General features: G+C 45.4%; 1 protein-coding gene across 1 annotated transcript in view; it reads left to right on the top strand.

Moving 5' to 3' along the window:
• CDC37 (cell division cycle 37, HSP90 cochaperone) overlaps positions 1–22,903 on the top strand; it is a 129,913-nt gene that overhangs the window by 64,252 nt on the left and 42,758 nt on the right. Inside the window, exons 4-7 of the mRNA XM_085600755.1 lie at positions 5,237–5,352; positions 5,708–5,830; positions 11,591–11,773; positions 13,983–14,054. Coding sequence (XP_085456881.1) covers positions 5,237–5,352; positions 5,708–5,830; positions 11,591–11,773; positions 13,983–14,054 — 494 coding nt within the window. The remainder of the gene's footprint in view (positions 1–5,236; positions 5,353–5,707; positions 5,831–11,590; positions 11,774–13,982; positions 14,055–22,903) is intronic.

Genomic DNA, 22,903 nt, shown 5'->3' with positions numbered 1-22,903 from the left:
TGGGAAGCCCTGGCGAACGAGCTCTCGGACTGGGGGCGTGCAATGCGTCAGTCGCGGACTTACGAGACATGCCTGGGAACAAAGTCGAACGAAGCACACGAGTGGTGCGCTCGCAGCAGCGGCAAAAGTGAAAGTGATCGCGCACCAGATGTCGCCTCGGGCGCTAAAAGCTGGCGGCTTACTGTAATATAATATTCACGACTACGGTGTCAGTGGATTCCTGTGCATTTCAAGAAGGGTATGCACATAAGTGACGTGGTTAAAGCACAGCACGAGTTCACATTATTACTTCACAAACCTATCTTGCTCTGTTATTTCACATGGCACGATAAAGAGGGCGGAGAAAGCACGGGAAATAAACATTTTAAAAAAGCACGCGAGTGGTGTGCGCACAGCAGTGGTGTAAGTGATCGCGCTCCAGATGGCGCCTCGGGCGCTGAAAGCTGGCGGCTGCGCGTGTGCATGTAACCGCAAGCGCTAAGCCAGCAAAAGCGTGTGGTAGCACTTTTAAAAGCCCACTTACTAAATGTCTTGCAACGCATGCGCTGGCTCAGACGAGACCTAAAAAGCTGGGGGCATTATCACTAAAGGAGAAAATTGTAGACTGAGTTAAAGTGGAAGTGAGCAGGGTGTGGAAGGAGAGTGCAGTCTAACACAGGGTAGTCCCAAGAAGTGGAGTGATATGCAACAAGGATGAAGCCATGTGGAACAGTCTTCATTACTAATCTGTGTATAAAGGGAGTCCGTTGTTCAGATCCATGATTTATAAAGTGATGCAACAATAAATTTATTTTTAGGCGGGTTTTGAAAGATGTGAAAGTTGGGCCCTGTCTTATTTCTATAGCTGTGGTCCATTTTCGGCAGTGAGGTCTGAGTGGGCTGCTCGTCTCTCATATGCCCCCCCCCCGAGATAGCATGCCATTTTTATGTAAGGGGGTATGTTGAGGTTTCAAGCTTTAAAGATGACGCACGCGAGGGAAGTGCATATCACTTTTAGAGCGTGCCATTTGTTTGACTTGTAGGGGCTTAGCATATTGAAATTTCTTCATGGTCTTGATCATCCCGTCAGTTGTGTGAAAAGTTTTTACAGGTACTTTCCAAATAGCGAGGGAGTCGGTGAGTAAGTTTCTCCCATAGTTATGCAAGACTTAATAAGTGCTTGAATGTTTTGTTTAAGATCATCACAAGTGTTGAATTCCCTTATTGTTTTAACTGATAGTTAGCCCCATTCCTCATAGCATTAAAACGAGTCAAGGTTGATCTTGTCCACTGGAAAGCATTGAGATATATATGGACTGCTATTTCGTAAAGGATAGACCAGTGTTCTGTATGTTAGACTACCATAAGTTTGTGCTGCTGTTCTTAGATTCCAACTACTAATATGTCTTTTCTTTAGGTTCAGATCAGGTGTTTAATCTTTGATGGGTAGTTTTTGACTTAATCAATGCCAAATTCCTTTTTGATATTTGTGTAGCCATACCTCATTTGAAAGTTGTTTTTTAACATTTCTATAGCTCTTCATACCCCTGACGGCGTTGTATAGTAATCAGACTTGCAGTTGGTTCCAGGACTGCTTTTGAGATTACATGGTTCATAGATCGTTTTTTCGATCCTTTTGCCTAAGAGAAGATCACGGCAGGTTGGGCAATATTTAGAAGGGACCTTCTGGTCTTTACCTTTTGTATCATATTCCAATGAGTGTTTGATGATGGTTGTGGTTCAATTGGATGCTGAGCTGTTACTGAGGAAGCCTTGACCGTCCACTGGCGATCTTGATAAGCCAAATGCTTTTGAAAATTTGACAAATTCATCTGCAGATAGACGATAAAAGAAGAGAAGCCTCTGCTTTCGTTTTGTTTTATTTGGTCAAGTAGTTAAGATAATGTTTAAATGAAGTTGTAAGACCTCCTTGGTTTTCTCAACGATATTATTCCAGATTTTATGGGTATGGATTACGTGGTGACACCTGAAGAGAAGCATAGTTCTAGTGAGTGATTTCGGAGGTTGAACATTCTGGATTCAGGATTTGGCAGTTGTCTTGTGAAGTTCCGAAGTGGTTTAAGTAGCTTTTGAGATGCACCATGAATTTTTTAGTCTCTTGCACCCATCTGAAATAAGCTTCATAAATTCCCAAGTGCTGTTTGTGTTATTTGGTTTGTTTGCCATATGCAGTTTCCATTCCTAAGATCATTTAGTAAGAATAGGTGAGTTGAGTGGGTAAGATGGGGAAAGTGTAGTTTTTCTGAGGTTTAACATTGTTTCACGAATTGTGACTTAGTCGGAGGAGAACAAATGAGGCGGACAAACTACATTATAACCTGATTGGTAACGAGATGAGGTTATAAGAGGAAGTTATTGTGTCAAGAGTATGCCCCGAGGTGTGGGTACAAGAATCGGTGATTCCAGGTTGAAAAACATAATTGATGGAGGACCATTGAGTTAGGCTAGCCAAGCCTTAAAATCTCCTAAGCTGACAATTCTTCTTTTTGGTAGATGATTTTGAAGGCAAAATGAAGGAAAAGGGTGGGATTATAAAATGGAGATCTATAGATGATTAGGAATGGCAATAAGAGGGAAGGGATAGAAGAGTACTTGACAAGCAAAGTTATGCATTCTGGGACACCATGACCTTATGCACTTTTTAAATGGAGATGTTTTAAGGACCATAGTGATGTCTCCTATAGTCTTTTTCACTATGCAATTCCTTAAAATAATTGTGTAGCCTTCCAGGATATCTTTATGTAGGATTGTGCTGTATCACCACTTAGCTAGGTTTCTGTGGTAAAAGGGCAAAATGGATTAGGGTCTGAAATCAAAGTGTGGATGTTTATGCAAATTGTTCAAATATTTTGTTTTTATTGAGGACACAGGAGAACAAGTGAGTAGTATCTGAACATAAGTGTGGTTTGTAGTCAAAGTTGATTGGGAGGAAAGATGTGTTAGATTGGGGTAACTGAATTAAGCAACCTCCAGTAATGGCATTACAGGGCGAGGAATAGTGCAAGGGGAGACCGCTGAAGCAAGAGTTAGCGGGGTCGGGGTTTGAGGGAGGAAGAGAGTGAGTGTGTGGAGGGAATCTTTGAAAGGCAACAGATTTCTGGACCGAAGAGAAGCTTATTGAAAGTGGAGCTGGGTGTAGGAGGAAGTGGTGCTGGAGGTAAAGGCAGAAATAAGCTGAGATTTAGATTTGCTAGGAGGATGCAGTGTATTAAGGGGAGAAAATGTGATATACAGATAAAAATACAATGCCAGAAAAATGAGAGGAAGGTGAAAGTGTCGGTTGTGGAAAGGAGTATTATCGTTTGAAGGCAAGCAGACTAAAAGGTAATAGAAGCAAAGGAAATGTGATGAGTATGGACAGAAGTGAAGAAGTAGAATGTGAGGTAGGGGATTACTCTTAAGAGAGGCCAAGAATTGTAGAGCAAATCTAGTGATTCCACGTATAGATTATAGGATACTGGTCCTTGTGGGACACTAAGGGCCTGATTAGCATCTTGGCAGATGGGGTACCTCCGTCACAGATGTGACGGATATCCTGTCCGCCGTATTACAAGTTCTATAGGAGATAATGGAATTGTAATTTGGTGGACGGTGTATCCGTCACGTTTGTGACTGAGTAATCCTGTCCACCAAGATCATAATCGGGCCTGAAGCGTGGCTGTTATTTTACATTTTGGTAGCATCTGTCTAGATTTGAACCATTTCCGTACAGTTCTGTCTACCAGAATTTATAGATGGGGTGTTGAGGAGAAGATCAGGATCATCTCTCAACAGCCGCTGAAATGTCCAATATCATTAATAACTGCTTCACCCAATCCATGATCTGAAAGATGTCATCTGTGATGTTGCGTACTCTGTGCCTATACCCTGATCAGAATCGTGACTAAGAGCTAGTCAGAAGTTCACCAGCATTGTGAATTAAATTTTTTACTCAGAAGTAAAACTTCAAAAGATAGGTGGTAAAATGCCATTGCTTAGCTCTGCTACGCTGATAAACATGTCAGTTTCTCAGACTGCTCAGCAGGCAAGCATTGGCAAAGCCAATATACTTTGTCTTTGGGACCTATGAGCTTTGTCAGTGGTCTTTAATGATGCTGTGCAGCATAGCTAAAAAAGCATTTTTAAAAAGTCTATGGTGGAGGCAGTTTTTCTCTTTTACTTTACGGATCTCAGCTGGCTCAAGAAGTAAAACTTTTTTTTTTTTTTAAACATTAAAGTTTTTTTTAATGTGTATTCGGCCTGGAAGCAATGCAATGAGGCAGCAGTAACAAAGCTCTGTTCAAGGGGAAAGTGGTAGCAAAAAGGGGGCGTGCGTGGAGAGCATAGTGGAGCGCAGAGTGAGGAAGAGAAACCCACTAAGGAGACAGCTTAAAAACACATGCATTAGCAGTACCTTAAAAGACAAGGCAAGCCATTGATTAAGCAGCAGGCAAATGAGACTAAAGTCTACCAGTGGGAAGCTGACTAGGCGACACGTAGGGAGAAAGGGTGACTGTGAAAGATGGTGGTGGGGGAGAAAAGGAGAAGTGAGAGAACATTGGGGAAGCACAGAGTGTGGGGGATGGGGAAGCACACAAATAAACAGAAAACTTAGAAATGGACAGGTTGGTTGGGAAAGCCCTTGGACAAAAGGTAAGTCAGCAAATGAGTTAATAAAACCAGCCAGTGGTGAACAATTGCGCGCATGAAGCACACTCTACACAATTACAGTGTCTTGTGACAGACAGCCAACATCCTTTTTCACCACTTTAAGTTTATGGAGAAGGTTGTTGTCGGCCCCGGTAATGTTATAGTTTCTGGTACTTGACTGGCAGCTGATTCTGTGCAGCTTGTAATAAAGAGAAAACAAATGTTTTAAATTGTGAGATTTACTGACTTGAGTGAGACATTTTATGATTCAAACCTGTGAATTGTAGTGCACACATGCTGTTGGAGCATGTGGTCAGCCTGCCTGTCCTCGTATTTTCTTATTTTTCTTTTTTTACATTGTCATGCAAACTACGTTTTCCAAATTAAAGGTTCTTATTGCACATTTTCAGGTAAACACAGGTAGTTAATATTGTTTTGTTTTTACTCACTTGCTAAATTGAGTTGTGGAAATTGAGAGGTCTGACTGAGGTATCTGGTAGGGTGGTGGTGGTCCACCAAAGAATTATAAGCTAATAAAAAACTTGTGTATTTGCTTCATTTCTCCTCCCTTCACAAACCTATGATTTCACACCAACCTGTTGTGCAGGAATGCTACGCCGCTGGGAGGACAGCCAGAAGTATCTCTCTGATAACCCCCACCTTGTGTGTGAAGAGACAGCAAACTACCTGGTGATCTGGTGCATTGATCTGGAAGTGGAGGAGGTAAGGTCAGCCGAACTGGTGTGAAAAGTGTTTGTTGAAAAATGCTGGTAAACAGTCGCTAGGATACTGCTGTCTTGGACTTGTTTATTTCATAACCTCACCAAACGCTGAGATGTTGTGTAAATTACTTTGACAAACCTATGTAAATTACTTTGACAAACCTATGTACTAAGGTAAACATCTGCCTCATAACCTGAGGTGTGTTCTGGATAGACTTTCCTGCAACACTGGCAGCTTAAAGGAAGAGCATGTTCTTCTGCCAGTAGTTTTTTTTTGTTGTTTTTTTTCTAACTCTTGACTTTGTTTGCTTCCCTGCACCCCTTTTACAATTATGTTCCCTCTTTGCCGTTTCTAGAAGCGCGCACTAATGGAACAGGTGGCCCACCAGACCATCGTTATGCAGTTCATCCTGGAACTGGCCAAGAGCCTGAAGGTGGACCCACGGGCCTGCTTCCGTCAGTTCTTCACTAAGATAAAGGTAGGTGTCAGAAGGGAGCTTCAGCAGCTTCCTCGTCACCTTCACTTTGTCATCTATTTCGTTACATTCCTGATGATATTTAGGCAATGTTTTTGCATTGTTTCTGGTTCATAGATTATTTGTTTTGGATCTTTTATTTGTTTTTTTTTACTTCCTTTGCCCTTCGTTGATTGTTTTTCACCAAGAATCCCCCACTGGTTCCTCTTTCCTTCCCTCTGTCCTCCTTGGTCTGCCTTGCTCCATGTCATGTAATCTGAGTTGCTGTTAATAGAGACGCCTCGCATCCCCTCATTTTCCACTTCTGGTTCTGTCTTTGGTCATCTCTCTCACCTTCTTGGTATGGCACAATTATGGCATAATTAGCGGTAATTACTTGATAGATTATTTGCCAACTAATTTTTCCTGTATTCAACTTAACTGCTTTTGACTAGATAAACGTGGTTGCCATTAGGAGAAACACCAAATAAGGTATACCCTCCAGAGTGTACTCTGGTGCCGTCTCTGCAGGTGAGGAATGGGTGTTCATGTTGGATGCAAGAAAAAAGGGATTATTTGCACGCCCACCTAACTTGGGCCTTGCTGCACTGCATTTGGGAACATGGCTGACCAGTGACCGTTGCCCGCAAACATTTGTAACCCAGTAAAATCCAGAAAGAACAATGTGTGATCATTTTTTGAAGCTCTTCTATTACGTAGGGAATCTAAGATTGGTGGCTCCTGAGGAGCCTAGTCCTGGACTAGTATGGTTTGACTGGCACCGACAACTTGAATGACTTGTATGTGCCGGTTAGGATATCTCTTGTGCCGGGGTAATGAGATTCTGAACCAGTTTATTTCTCTTTAAACTTTAAATATCCAGATTTACTGCTGAAAGGTTCACAGACTCCCACTTTAGTTTCTGATTTACCACAGACAGAAATTTGCCAATGAACCCACAATGCATGCAACACGAAAGCCTGAGCTTTGATGTCTGTTCTCCACAACCATGAACTTTGCACCTTTGCCACTTCTTCTCTTTTTATGCTTCTATTTGGATTGGAGTTGGGGTATGCTTAATGGCGTTACCAATATAGACTGGATCACTAAGCTGAAAAATTATTTATAGCTGATTAATTACGACTGGTCTGAAGAATAGCCAGGATCTGAAAAGGGAATTTGTGCGTGCAAACCACTTGTTTTTGAAATATTTGTAGTGGTTAAATGAACACTTAGAAGCTGCTGCTTTAATGCACTTAAAGATTTTGTTTAACAAAAATTGTTTTTTTCTAAGTTTGTTGAATGTTTCATTCTTGGTGCCAGCTGATAAATATTTTTAATGCACTCCCTGCTCAAAGTAGCACTGCAGTTTTCACATTGCAAAGCCTCACTTCTATTTTATTGTGACTGTAGCTTTATAGTGCCTTATGTGTTTGCTCTCATGAGGTGCTGTTCCATCTGAGTGGATCCATTGAAAGAAGATATATAAACCAGTGGGGGCCGCTTACATTCAGATTCCTGAAGTCTGGAATTTCACTTGAAGTTTGTGGACCATGTGCCGATGGCTCCACACCGCATGCATGGCTGCAATGCATAATGGCTGCATGACCTGGAGCAGTGCTTTGCACCCAAGATAACTCTTGAGTTGGAATAGTAGAGTTTCCCTTGTGGGTTTTTTGAAAAAACTGTGGCAACACACACTATGCTTCCGGGATGGAGGTAGTGTGGCCTACAACCTGGACAGTGTGTTGGATGTTAAATGGTGTTAGGTGTTTCTGTGTACAGAACATAAATCCACTGTCTTCAACTCCCCTGCCCCTAGTTAGTGCTATTATTAAACCATTATCAGCTAGCTTCTACCATTTATAATAAATGGATAGCCATGGTTTAACCATGACGTAACCAGAGTATGTACCTCTTCGATTGGACTCCTAGTTTGCAAGAGAGTCCTTCTATCCGCAGACGAGGACTGGCAATGCAGTCCACTAATTATCTGTTTGTATTTCACCTGCACCTACTGCCACATCATCTGTCACAGCATACACACCAGCCCCACCTTGAACACACCACTGACACCACCAGAACAAAAACACCAGCTCGCACGTGCCCTACTCGAAATGCTCACTATGCATGCACACACACCTCCAAGACCTGGTTCCACTCCTCACCTGACATTGTCACCGCAATACCCGAAGGCTACAAGATCACCCACTGTGACCGTATCAACAAGCTTGGCAGAGAGAGCGCAATTATACTCCATGCAATCCATCCAAGGCACCACCACAGATTAAATCACCCCAGCCATGGAGCACCTAATCTTCCAACTCCAAATAGAAAAACTCTGATCAGGGGCACCCTCGCCTACCATACTCCAGGACCATGTCTAGCCGTTTCAACGTCATCACTCCGCCTCTCTGTGGACTCCAACTACTACATTTTCCTCAGCGACCTCCATTTTCATCTTTACAACCATAATGACATCAACACTACCAACTGCCTTGTCCGCATGAACATCAACTTATCCATGGCCCCATGCACACCGCAGGCCACATCTTCACCTCCAGCAACCGCATCGGGTACATTCACACCACGGAACTCACCTGTACCGACCACTCCATCGTCCACTTCAACATCAACATCACCAGCTCCTGGATCTCTCCCCCCCCCCCCCCCCCCCGTCTGCCTAGCGCCCCCCACCTCAGCTGGAGCAGTGTCTAAGAGGACGCATGGATCAATGCCCTCAACCCCATCTGCTCATCTCCTCGACCAACCTAGACCAGAATGTCAGAAACTTCAACAGTTGGATCACCCACTGTGCCAACAGTGTCACTCCTATCTGCAACATCACCCCCAGAATGTCCACCAAGCAGGCTGGCTGGTACACTGAAGATCTCAGAACTGCTAAACACTGTAAACTACTGTAAAGGAGGTGGCGCACCAGCGACAACACAACAGATGAGACCGCCTTCAAGACTGTCCTCAACCTCTACCACAGATAGTTGAGAGAATTGAAGAAAAAGGCCTTGGTCTCACTTATTGAATCAAGCTCCATTTTCAGCAAAGAACTCTTCAACATCGTCGGAGTTCTCCAACCCCTCAGCCCCAACTAACACAACCCTCCTCACAGGAACTCTGCTACAACATTGCAAACATTTTCCACGAGAAGACCGTCCACATCTACAGAAACTTCAATACCCTGCCCAAGACCACCGACTTCTTCAAGCAACACAACAACCCTGCTACCACCACAGACAGCTGACAAGCAGAGTGGAGTCAGCTTGCCCTACAGAACTGTACCTCGTCATGAACTCTGTCCATTCAAGGGCCCCAACCTACCCATGACCTCACCACATCTTCAACCTAGGCGAAGACAGAATCTGCTTCGTACTCCCCATATCCCCCCTTAATTGCCATCGTCACCTTCCCCGGGGACTAGAAACATGTAAAAGTCAATGTCCTACTAAAGAAACCATTGGCATACCCCAGCCAACTCAAAAACTACCGACCAATCTCCCTGCTACCTTTCCCAGCCAAAGTATTCTAAAAAGCCATCAGCCAACAACTCTCCTTACATCTGGAACAGAACCTCCTACTCTACTCCTACCAATCTCAATTCCGCGGCAGTGACAGCACCTAGACAGCCCTCATCACGGCTACCAATGACATCCAAGCTGTACTCTACTGAGGAAAGACTGTGGCTCTGATCCTCATAGAACTTCTCGGCAGCCTTCGATACAGTCTCCCACCACGCCCTCCTCATAGTGCTGCCCAACATACATATTCAAGAAACCTCAGCAAACATGACACAATTCAAGGAGCCACTCTCAGATGGATCGCTGCTTTACTCACCGGAAGGGCGCAAAAAGTCTGCCTCCCCCTTCACACCTCCAAACCCACAGAAATCATCTGTGGAGTACCCCTAAGATCCTTGCTCAGCTCCACCCTCTTCATCACTTATGACAACTCTGGCCAGCATCACCAAAACCCACAGACTCCACTTCATATCCTACGCCGACGACACACAACTCATCCTCTACCTCTCCAGACACACCACCAAGACCACTTTCTCAATTGCATGACAGACGTCGCCAACTGGATGAAAGACAACTGCCTGAAACTCAACCCAGACAAGACAGAGGTATTATTTTCAGAAACAAAAGCTCCCCATGTGAAGTCTCCTGGTGGCCCTCAGACCAGCTCCTACCCCCACTGACTATGCTAGAAACATGGCATCATTCTTGACAAGCTAACCATGATGACTCCGGTCTACTCTGGCTTCTTCATCCTCTGCATGCTTCGTAAGATATACAGATGGCTAACCCAGAGCTCAAGACGCACCATCACCCGGGTCCTTATCTCCAGCCGCCTGGACTACAGCAACGGTCTCTACACAGGAATCACAGCTCCCCTCTGACTTCTACAGACCATACAGAACCCTGCAGCCAGGCTCGTCTTGGATCTCCCTAGATGAACCCACATCACCCACTACAACAGGGAACCCCACTGGCTCCCTGTACAGAAAACATGCTAATTCAAGTTTCTGACTCATGCATACAAGGCCCTACACAACTGCGGACTTGAACTACCACCTGAAGTTCCATCAGCCTGCTAGACACCTCCACTTCTGCGTCCCTGTCTCAAACCCTAACCCCTTGCATCCAAAGTAAGATGCAGAGGTTTATTTTTCTCCTACCTAGCAGTGAAGACATGAAACGAGCTACCCTTTTCTTCTACGGACCTCCCCATCTTCCCGAAAGTCCCTGAAAACCTGGCAATTCAGCTAATCGGCTGTACCCTGCCAGCGCCTGGATACCCTCGCGAGTGACCAGTAGCAATCTGCCGACTGATTGATTGGCAAGCATTGTCCATAAAGTACACTATTTTACTTCATTATTCATCATTCTAACCATTGGGTTACTTGGTGGGAGTTAAAAGGGAGATTGGCTGTAGGGTTGGGAGGAGCTCCGAGACATGGACATCGGGTGTAGAAGCTTTGGCACAAACTGGTCAGTCGGTAGAAGCCAGCCAGGCACTTCATCAGGTGCTTACCAATAGGGCGCCGAAAAGGAACACACAACAGCAGGTGAGGAGAAGCAGCTGGACATGGAGCAGTAGAAATGGGTAACATGTAAACTTATATAAACTTAGGCTGGAAAGTACTTGCTGGAATATAGATTGTTTCTGCCGTTCTCTCCAACTAAGGTAGTATTGAAGCTAGAATGGTACATTAAAACCGCCCTACCTGTCTAAGGTAAAAACTGATCTGAGACTGCAAGTCAGATACAGGAATGGCACGGAAGGGGAACTGGGGGCGAATGTCAGTTCTGCTAAAAGCGCATCAGCAGAGCAGATTGTAAGGGATAGAGTGGCAAGACCCAAGAGGAAGAGATCTGCACAAAGGTAGTGTTTGGAAAGGAGGAGCAGGTGGGCTCTCAGGTGGGTACAGGTGTATGACTTGGTGAATAGAAAAGCAAAGGGGGGAAATCCGCTCGGGAACACTACGGTTTTAATGCCCTTTAAATCAAGTGCAGCTTAATAAATAGAGTAATAAGATGGAAGAAGGTCCATGGGTGCATTTTAGTGTCTTTTCAGAGGCGGTTTGCGTGCGTATTGCTAAATATCTTTAATTTACACGCTTTCCTGCAAAAGAACAAAAATAGAGAAGCACTACAACCCTATTTTAGATGTATTTAACAGTGTTGTGCTGCCTTTTTTCAAATTTCTTTTTTTTTTTTTGTGCTTATTCATGGTTTTGCTCTTTTCTCCCCCTACTGCACCCAACAGACTGCAGATCAGCAGTATATGGAAGCCTTTAATGATGAGCTGGAATCCTTCAAAGAGCGGGTGCGAGGCCGTGCTAAGGTCCGAATAGAGAAGGCTCTCAAGGAGTACGAAGAGGAGGAACGGAAAAAGAGGCTTGGACCTGGGGGTCTGGATCCAGTAGAAGTCTATGAGACACTTCCTCCGGTAAGAAAATAGAGCTCTAAGTGAAACTGGCCCAGTGGGATCAATCAGAAGTTCCACGAGGAAGGAAATTCATTGATAACTCCTGTATTCCAGCTTGTGTGAAATACGTGGTCAGAAAACCAGCCCGCTAATTCAAAGCAAAAATTATTTTATCCTTCACTGAGACCTGCTTGATGTTGCATTTTCCCTGTGAATAAACAGAGATCCACCCTGGGTTGGGTCCGTAGCATCGCACTGTCACCCTTTCTATTTTTCTATCTGTTGTTACCAAAGTATACAAATGGGTCCTTGTATGTTTATGACTGATTTGCAGGAGGCACCCTCCCTGAAAACGGAGAGAAAAAGAAGTAGAGGCAAAGTGTGCCTGCACCTCCTGTCCCTAAGGCGCTTCTGTTCTCAGTAAATTCCATGACAGGAGCCCTGTGTAGGGGACCGGATAGTAGTAATTACAGATAGAAGCCCTTGCAGTGCTCGTCGCCAGTAGCTTCTAAGGGCTTTTGGCAGCCTTTTCAAATGCAGCTGCAGGAGAAGCATACGCTACAGTTTCCAGCCCTGTGGAGATATTGGTTATTACAGCACTGTAAGGGGCAGAGGGCTCTTGGTCGTTAAATTAAATGATTAATTACCAATCCTCTGCGCTACACAAGGGCCCGTCCCCTCCCTGCTCCTTCCCGCTACTACAGAATGGTAATTCACATTTGTTTCAAAGGCATGGAAAAACCGTAGCTTATCACTTCTGCTGCATCGAAGGGTGTTGTCCGTATCTACATACGGACCAAAACACCTTTACATGCCGCAAGGGAAGTTGGCGGGAAGTGATTTTAAAAATGTTTCATGATACTAGAAATGTAAGTCATTGTGCCTGTGAGGCGAATTTTGAATGCAGATATTGTTCAGCATGAAAACTTGAAAAAGTTTATTTCAACTTTTCCGGCTTCCGAATTTTTCCCAGCACTATTCCTTGCTGACCATTTCACATCATTTTAGTTACTGCTGTTCAAGTCGAGCGCTGTGGTGAACATATCGATTGCCTTGTGAACATATGTGAATCACTTTTTTGAGATTGGGTTTAGACATTGAATTACCAAGTATGAGTTTAATAGTTGGTAAAACTGTAAAGTAAAAAAAAAAATCTGCTAACTAGAGCGAGCAGGTCCTGCATTTTCTATCCCTTTACACGTTGGTTTTTCTTTTTTTTTAACCACAGCAAATGCATACAGCTTACAAATCTATCCATTGCTATCCCACAAGGAGCAGTTTGGCTTGCATGCAAGCCCCCCTCCCTTCTGCTTGGGAATACAAGCAACAGTTTGCCTCATCTCAGTTATGCCTTTTAGTCCCAAGGCACAGTGAGCAGAGGCTCCATTTTAGATGCCACCAACACTCCATGGGTTATCTGTCTTCCACAGAACACCTGTATCATCTGGTTAGATTTGCTTCTCAGTAAATTATATCCATTTGTTAGGTGACTTTTGTCAACCCTAGGACCCACTAGTAAGATCGCTCCCAGTTCATATTTATGTACGCTTTTTGGATGTGGACTTGAGGGTAAATGGCTGACTTTTGTCCCTTGGAGACCAAACTTTGACATTGACACACAAGTGCAATTCTTGATGCAGTATTTGATCATGGAATGCCTCCGATTGTAATGGGCTATGTAGAAATTAAAGTTAGAATGTGCTCTCCAAATTGAATCCTCCCCGACCGCCCCCCCCTTCCATTTTCCCCATTATATCCTGGTTTGTGTAATGTATTTTTACAGCTGAGACAACACCATCCTGTTCAGTGTACAGACTATGTCCGAGGGGCATATCACAGAAAGGCTCTTTGTAGAGCAATCTACTGCTCCCAGGGACAAGGTCTGCTCTATATCAAATACTTGAAAGAAAATCTGAGATGACCCCAGATTTATCCTGAACGGGTATGCTTAGACACAATATGGGTCACCACAAGGTATTTTGATCACAGCTCCTCTCCTCTTTTGTAGTGGACAAGTGTCCCTCCAATATGTACTCCTATTCTTTTGTGTCCATTAAAAAGCTGTACCTTTGTATCGGGTGTAGTCCATTCTTTTTTATACCTACGGAGGGATGCATTGAAATAAACTTTTTTAGGGTCTAGCCTCTTCAGTTATGTAAAAGGCTTTATCTGCTTTTACTGCCCTACCCTTGCTTTTGTCTTTTTATCGCTCTTTTCTTTACTCTTTCAGGAACTTCAGAAATGTTTCGACTCAAAGGACATTCAGATGCTTCAAGACACAATCAGCAAGTTAGACCCTACCGTGAGTCTTAAATTATTTTATGTTATGGGTATTTGTAAAGTGATGTACTCACCCTGGAGGGTATTTTGGCATTGGTTAGCTGGTGCTACACCGGCTGTGTCTGTGCCACCTCTGAATGAAAAGCCAAATCTTCAGTTTCTTGCACAAATAAACTGAGGAGGAGGTTTTGATGTGTAGGGGTAGGTCATAACAGGCTCTGGGTACGAGGAAAGAGAAGTTACTGCCACCGTCTCAGGCTCCAAGTATGTTGGAAACTTGCGTAAGTATGCGACCAGCTGAGCGTAAGTGTCTGGTGGGTGTGTGAACATTTATTCAATTGTTTAAGTAGGTGGAGTGAAGGTTGTGTAGGGCTTTGTATTTGTGTGTGAGAACTTTCCTGAGTGTGCCTTTGTGCACAACGACTCGTGGAGGCCTTTGAAGTGCTGGTGACATGAGTGCGCATAGGTAGTCTGAGATTTTTGAAGACTTATTTTGAGCATTTTGACGCTGTTGAGCTAGGAGACTGTGATTGCTTTCACTTAGTCTTTCATGGCAAGCTGCTTGTTGACCACTACATTTAGGTTCTTGACTTGGTTTGCCTGGTGTTGTACGCCTACAGTTGGAGCTCTATAGAAAGGTGTCTTTGCCAAACAGTATTATTTATGTTTTGGTTATGTTAAGTTATAGACAGTTAGTTTTCATCCATCTGATAAATTCAGACAAGCAAGAGGAGAAAATGGTCCAGGTGCTTGTTTTGGCACAGAGGAAGATGAGCTGGCTGTCGCCTGAGTGGGAGGTGTTAATTTTGTGGGTCCGGGTGATTCTGGCAATATAGGTGGTAAAGAATTTAGGACTGTGCACTGATCCTTGGAACTCAGCGCATAAGGTAGACGGCCGTTATAGGGAAGGGAGTGGGGCTGACTGACTTGGTGCGGACTGTTGGGAAAATGCAGATTCAGTGAAGCGCAGGGCCTTGTATGCCTGCTTTGTGAAGGCAATGAATGATAATTGGGTGGGAGACTGTGTCAAAGACAGCCAATACATCTAGTAGAATAAGGACAGCTGTATTTCCTCTATGATCAGCCAGATGTTGTCTGTGGCGTGGATGAGTGCAGTCTTGGTGCTGTGCTTGGGGCATGATCCAGATTGAGTGGTGTCGAGGAGGTGGTTGTCATTGAAGTAGGCAGCTAGTTGATTAATTATTTTCTCTCTGACATTCACAGGGTAGGATAACCGGGAGATGGGTCGGTAGTTGACGAGAGGCTTCTGGTCAGTTGAGGATTTCTCAAAAAGAGGGAGCACTGTGGTATGCTACCAGGTGTCCTGGAAGGTGGCTGTTGATTTTGTCATTCAGTATCTGGGATAGGGCAGTGCTGATGAGGGTCTAGTCTTTTGACAAAGATGTGGTGAGGGCAGGTGCCTGAGGGTTCCCCAGGATGAACGGACCACATTGTCGGTGCAGTTTCTTGAGGGGTGATGATGGGCCAGGTGGTCAAGGTGGTTTTATTGGGGTTGGTCCTGACCAGCCGGAGGGCCGCAAGGGATGAGTCCGGCTGGGGCTCAAATTTGTGTTAGATGTTACTGTTCTTGCTGTTGTCAAAGAGGGACAGCTGGGTGCTTAGGTCTTGTGAGTGGCTAAAGCTAGTGGAACTAGCTGCCAGCAATGAGAATTCCTTCACTATGTCAAATATTCCTTTGGCACTGTTAAATTTCTCAATGCGGTCGGCAAGAGCAGTTCGTTTTGTGGCTCTCATTTAAGTGTCTCTTCTCTCTTATCTGCTAATGTTAAAGAGGCTAATGTGTGCCCTCTACTTTCTATCCACTCCACATCTGTTGGCTTTCCCCTGCCTCCACCCCTTGCAGTCATTTTGGCTTTGCAAAGGGAAGTTAAACTAGCCTACCTTGGTTAAATGACAAACAAAAATAAACTCCTGTAAAATGTGTTGTCAAAAAAACAGGTAAAAAATCTGTCTCATCTAGTCTACCCAATTCTTTCATATATTTTACTCTCAGCCCATTCTTGGCCATGTGAGTTCAGTTAATGCATTTATTACTGCACATCCTTTTAAACAGCTGTTTTATAAGGTGCATTAATTTCACCAGAGACACCAATGTATGAATCCGGGCATTTTGTTTAAGCACTAAGTACATTCTGGAAATTTTTATTTGGGGCTCACTTGACATGAAGCATTTTTGGATCCTTTTTATTTTTTTTATTTTATTTTTCTCAGGCAAGTTTCAAAGACTCCAAATATAGACAAACAGCAGAAAACAAAGACAGAACCATAAATGATCCAAAATCATAATAGCCAGATATATATAATACATATTCTTTCTTAGGCCTTAGGGGGCTACACTTTCCTTTTATTTCTACTGCTCCAGCAAGGGGCCCCAAATTTGAAGCCCCTTCTTCCTACCTCTGCTCCCCTTAAATTTATATAATGCCATCTCCAAGTTAAATATATGGAAGAGTCTGGCATACCAAGCTTGGTATGTCCGAGGATCTTCATCTTTCCACTTTGAGGCAATCATTATACGCAGGGTTGCTGTTACCATAAAACAAAAATAAGCTTGGGATGATTCCAGCAGTAGGGTCTCGTCACACCCAAATAATACTAGAGTTGGAGTAAGTGGAACCACTCGCCCCATAATCTTATACAAAAATGTTTTGATCCCTTGCTTCACTATGCTTAGTTTACAACATTCAGCAAACGTGGATCATATCTGTAGGACCTTGTCCACATCTTGGGCAGTTATTGTTCTCCCTTTTCCCCCATGCCCACAGTTTAGCTGGAGTGAAATACAGTCTAAAAACGGTTTTAAAGTGTTGGGCTTTGAGATTACCAGCTAAAAAGACATTTTTTGACAGTTCTAAAGATCTACTTGGGTCCACATCGTGATTACCCAATTTAGCCGCCCACCCACTTTCCGTTCTAACTAGATCATCAGTGTTAGCCTCCACCAGCAGTGAATATATTTCTTTCACTCGAGGCTGTTTATAAACTAAGCAATCTAGAAGTTGGAATCGGGCCAGGTTAATGAGTTGTGGGATAGCTGATTTAATTGCCTCCCTAATTTGGATATACTTAAACATCGTGGATCTACCCCAAATCGTTCCTGGATCTCTTCAAATGGCATAAATCAATTTGAATTAACAATATCGCCAACACAATTAATTCCCACCTGCTCCCAATTCCTACCAATTTGGTCATACAGTGGAGCTGAAAAGATTGATGAGCGCCATAGTGATAGATGGCACTGGATTTTCGGAATTTTTAATAACTTACTGGATTTCTGCCATACATTCCAGGCTGCTTTGAGGGCTTTAAAACGAGTTTTCTCATAGTAACTCCCCTCCAGTTGTCTCAGTACTGCCCCTGGTGCTGAGTTGCCCATAGCTCATTCAATAATGGAGGGTGGTATCTCCCTATCCTGAGCTACTGGTATTGTTGATCTAGGCCTGAATAAGATGGACATTTGCTGAAGCATTATAGTCCAATAATAATATAGGAGATTGGGAATAGCCAGCCCTCCTCGGTCTAGTGGTAGGGTCGTTAATTTCAGAGAGCTCCTGACTTTTTTGTATCCCCAAATAAATTGCGAGAAGATCCCTCTATTATAAACAAAAAAAGAGTTTGGGGGTGCCAGTGGTATACATCGGAATAAATATAAGATTTTAGGGATCCAGGCATCTTATAGCAGCGGTTTTAGATGCAAAGTCGTTAGCATGCTTTCAATTGCCATGAAGATATGATTGCCCCTTGTAGGTTGTACATTAAATAGAGAGTAAGGAACCCATGTATTTGCTAGTTTTTTTAAGAATTGGAAAAGGAAATTGTTTGATAAGGTAGCTGTCAGAGACCAGATGGACTTCTTGTCTTGTATTAAAGTACTGATAAATTGTATAGTTTTGGAATCAGTTTCCAGCATATACACTAACGACCTTGGGCAGGCGGCTAGGACTGTATGCATGTAACGCCCTGAACGTCTCAGGATCGTTTAACCGACACGATAATGAGGACGCAACCACTTGTGAAGGATTAGTTATTTTAATGAAGGCAAAACTAATACAAAGAATAAACAAAAGTTATAGTCACTGGAATCCTCCAGGCTAAGTACGTTACCAGCCCACAGCACGGATGGTCCTAACCGTCCTCTGCATATACGCCGATCCCGGCGTATGCCAACAGAGGGCAGAAATGAAATGGCCGACAATGCCAATCGGTAGGCTGTGAGGGGCACGAAGAGTGTTGGGGAGAATCGAGGAGTCAGGGAAACACCCAGCCGGGGTCTCTACCTGAAGGGAGCAGCCGCTCAACCTCTTCCTCAGACTGCACCGGGACGCGGAGTCACCTCCTGGTGATGCGTCACCGATACCCCACTCAAAAGTAAGAAGACTGAACCGAGAGCAGCCGCTCGATCGATCCTGTGGACTTCCGAGTCTGTAACGCGGCAAACACCTCCTGGTGTGCGTTACAGCTGGCAGTCCCTGTATCTCTGGTCGGGCTGGGAGTTACGACTCCAACCAGCAAAAGCGCCACTGCGCCTTGACTCTGCCGAGTCAAAAAGCGAAGCTCAAAGGTTGACCGGTAGAGCTTCCGGGTCCTTCACAGGTGACGATGGGGCAAGACACGGCCCAGGGAGTAACGACTCGACCTACCTCCGTTCTTGCCTTACTGGAGCACCACTCCGGAACACTGCTCTTCACGAAGCAGGTACGTCGGTGTAAACACAATATCCGACAGCGTTGTACCTCCCGGTTCCTCCCTTTATAGGGCGTGTTTTCCTTGAGTTATGTAACAGCTCTCCTGTTTACATAAGGGCGTGTTTTCCTTGAGTTATGTAACAGTTCTCCTGTTTACATAACCTCTCAACCGCTAAGCATCCTGGGAGATGTAGTCCGTTTTCGCTGGTTACCGTTTTCCTCCCCTCGCATGACAGGAATTCTTGACAATGCACTGGTACAACTGTTTAGGAAGGGATCAGGAGTGAGATTCTCCTCGGGCATTATTATATTGGAAAGTTTAAAAAAACAAAAAAAACAATTACTGGGGCAGGGCCCAGAGCATGGTGTTAGAAAATTAGGATAACATTAGGTAACCTTAAAATAAGGTACATTTTATATGGTTTTCTGTCACACATGAATTTTGCCATCATGACAGCCCCAAAGCCACTATTCAGGGCTTTACCTTTGTCAGGGCAACTATGATTGTGGCCTGGAAGACCAAATTATACTACAAGATCATCTACATTTTGCAGCAAAAAACTCCAATTATATGTACACAGCTTGGCAGCATTATTTTCATAAACCAAAAGTGGTGTTTCACAATACAAGCAATCACTGTGCCCTGCTCCATAGTGCTCACCAGGTACAGTACATGTGTTCCTACACAACCCTCACCCACTTGCTAATCATGTGATGTGATTCATCATCAGGTCCTCACCTGGTGAGGTACTCGCCACCAGGTGTGCTCCTTCCTCGCAGGGGAAGGGAGCACTTTGATACTCTCTGTTCTTAACGTGATCTTAGGACAGAAAACTTTATGTTCGAGGCATATGAGCTGCAGATTATACACTGTGTATAGCTCGCCATCTGGTGTTTGGCCCGGATGTTTGCAGTTTGTTTTTCCTCTTGTAAAGTCTTTGGAAGTCACGAGGTTGGTGACTCCTCCTCCTTTGGTTCGTATTGCGCATGGGCTTCGGCTCCATCCTCAGATTGTTTTTTTCCGCCATCGGGCTCGGATGTAGTTCGAGGCATGTGGGCTGCTGAATTCATATCTGTGCATAGATCGCCGCCTAGTGTTGGGTCCGGATGTTTGCACGTTGTTGTCCTGGAAGAGTCTTCGAAGTATCCTGAGATAGGTGACTCCTCCCCTGGACCACAGTGCGCATGTTAAGTTATGTTATGTTATATAGAATTTCTATAGCGCACGGCTACTCCGACAGAGTGTCCCGGCGCTTTTCACTTGCAGCTCAGCGAGAATAACATAACAACATGGAAACAAAACGGAAAAAGTCAGAAGAAAAAAAAACCTAAAGATTAAAAAGCCAGGTCTTAAGGCTCTTCCTAAACAGAAGCAAATTAGACGTGCTCCGTAGAACCAGAGGCAGCGAGTTCCAAAGCTGGGGGGCTTTCAAACTAAAAGAACGCCCCCCAGTACGGGCTTTCCTTACCCGTGGCACCAAGGCCAGGTATAGAGCTTCTGATCGTAGAGAGCGGGCTGGGCGATAAAAAGTCAACCTCCGCTGCAAGTACTTTGCCCCTGTGCCAAACAGAGCTTTATGCATCAGGGTCAAGGTTTTAAACATGATCCGTTTCCGGATAGGCAACCAATGCAGCGCCTGCACCAGCCCCGAAGCTCCCGCTCGCCTATGGAGTCCAAAAATAGCACGAGCCGCAGCGTTCTGCGCCACCTGCAGGCGCTGGACCAAGTAGTCCGGGAGCCCCAGAAAGAGGGCATTGGCGTAGTCCAGTCTAGAGCCTATTAGAGCCTGAACGGTGACCCGCCTGACGCTCCTCAGGGAGCAATGGTAGAAATTTGCGGAGCATCTTCAAAATGCCAAAACAGGTGCCGACCAAACCAAGGATATGTGATCTTAACGTAAGCTTGTTGTCCAGCTTAACTCCCAGGTTTTTGGCGACCAAAGAAGACTGAGCAGGGGGACACATATCCATAGGCCACCAGACCTGCCATTCAGGGTCGGCGGTGCATCCGAAGAACAGGATCTCTGACTTGCTGGAGTTGGCCTTAAGGCTGTTCCGCTGGAACCAGTCAAAGACCATCCCCAGACAGCCCCGAATACACTCTCCATCGAATGCCTGATCTTTCCCGCATGTGAAGAGCAGTTGAGTGTCATCTGCGTAGGATACAATCTGGGCCCCAAAAGCCTCCACCAATGCCGCCAGAGGGGCCATAAAGATATTAAAAAGAGTCGGGCTCAACACAGATCCCTGTGGAACTCCGACTCCCAATGGCGGCATCTCTGCGGTGCTTTGGGAAACCCAGACTGTTTGGTGGCGGCCCTCGAGAAAAGATGTAAACCATTTGAACACCGTCCCCCTAAGACCGATGTCATAAAGCCTGGCGAGAAGCGCCTCATGGGGGACGGTGTCAAAGGCCGCCAACAGGTCTAGCATGACAAACATGGCCTTGCCGCCTACATCCAGCGTCTCCCGGATGACCTCCGAGACCTCCAGCAGTGCCGTCTCAGTACTTAAATTGGGACGGAACCCGGATTGTGATGGATGCAGGAGATGGTTGGTTCCTAAGAAACCAGACAAGATGCCATGGACATGCTTCTCCGTGATCTTAGCTAGGGCCGGGAGAAGGGAGATTGGCCTGTAGTTGGCCAACACCTCGGCGTCTAGTCCAGGCTTCTTCAGGAGGGGGATCACCATCGCCCTCTTCCAGGCGCATGGGACCCTTCCCTCCCTCAAGGAGGCATTAAGGAGAGGATTAACCAATGGGTTCACCACCGATGCCACCCTGGCCAAAAATTTGGCCGGGCAGGGGTCCAATGGCGAACCAGATTTAAGATTGGTTAGCAGCATCAGGGAAGCTTCGTTGGAGATAGCGGGGAACTCCTCCAGCACAACAGCTGGCATGGACGATGAAACAGATCCCACCCCAATGCTGCACCCCCCTTCACCAGACCTCTCCGGAAAAGAGGCCTGGATGGCCTTGATCTTCTCAGTGAAGAAGCTAGCAAGATCACAGACCCATGTGTCAGATGACGCTGGAAGGGGCGCGTTGGATCTCAGGGTCGTGAACTCCCTCACCACAGTGAAGATCTCCTTACAGGAGTTCATAGACTCCTCTATCCTCATGGCCAAGTATTCCTTCTTCGCACACAAGATGTCACGATGGTACACTTTCACTGCCGCCCTATAGGCTAGTTTAGCCTCCTCGTCATATTGGAAGCGCCAGGCCCTCTCCGCAACCTTACACTGGCAGCGGGACAGGCGAAGCGCCTCTGTAAACCACGGCGCGGATAGTCGTTTGGCCGTGGACCGAGGGGCAACTGCAGGGGCGAGATCGTTCAGCCTTTCTGCCAGCCAGATCTGCAGGGCCTCGGTGTCCCGCTCCAGATCGCCCGTGAGGGAGCACGGATGGTCCACCTGCGCCAGCATCTCAGGCGTCACTTTGTGCAGTGCCCTTGAGACAGAACTAGGTTGTATAGGGGTGTCGCTATGTGGGAACACCGCCTCCGGTATAGAGAACTTAATCAACCTGTGATCAGTCCATAGCACTGGCACAGTATCGATGTCGACAAGAGGAGTCGAAGAAAACACTTGGTCCAAAGTGTGACCCCTCTCATGGGTGGAACCCGTGACAAAGGGTGCGAGACCCAGCGGAGACGTAATGTCCATCAATCTGATTGCGTCTGAGTCGTCCTCCACATCCAGATGGAAATTAAAGTCACCCGCCAACAAGCAGTGCTGTGTGGACAGGGCCTGTTCGGAAAAGGCCATCTGCAGGTCCTCGAAAAAGGAACCCACAGGACCTGGAGGCCTGTATACCAGTAGCCCTTTCAGTGCTTGGTGCGGGGACAATCCTAAGCGAGAAAGCAAGAGCCTCAAAACCACAGAGAGGATTCAGGGGGAGAAGAGAGCAGGAGACACTCTTCTAAACCACCACCGCTACTCACCCTCCCCTACCCTTGACCCTATCCTGCCGGAAGATGTTATAGGCCGGAGGGATGGCCGCGAAGATGTCCGGGTTAGACGCCTCACCCAACCAAGTTTCGGTCAGTAGGAGGCATAAAGGGCTTTCCCTGACCAACAGATCATAGATGTCCAAGGCATGGCTGCCTAATGATCTGGTGTTAAGCAAAAGGCAAGAATGGATAGCACAAGCCTCATCTGGTCG

Source organism: Triturus cristatus, chromosome 4_2, assembly GCF_964204655.1.
Source record: "Triturus cristatus chromosome 4_2, aTriCri1.1, whole genome shotgun sequence".
Classification (NCBI taxonomy): Eukaryota; Metazoa; Chordata; class Amphibia; order Caudata; family Salamandridae; genus Triturus; species Triturus cristatus.
Note: the sequence above shows the minus strand (reverse complement) of the source record. Positions and strands in the feature narration are given on the sequence as shown.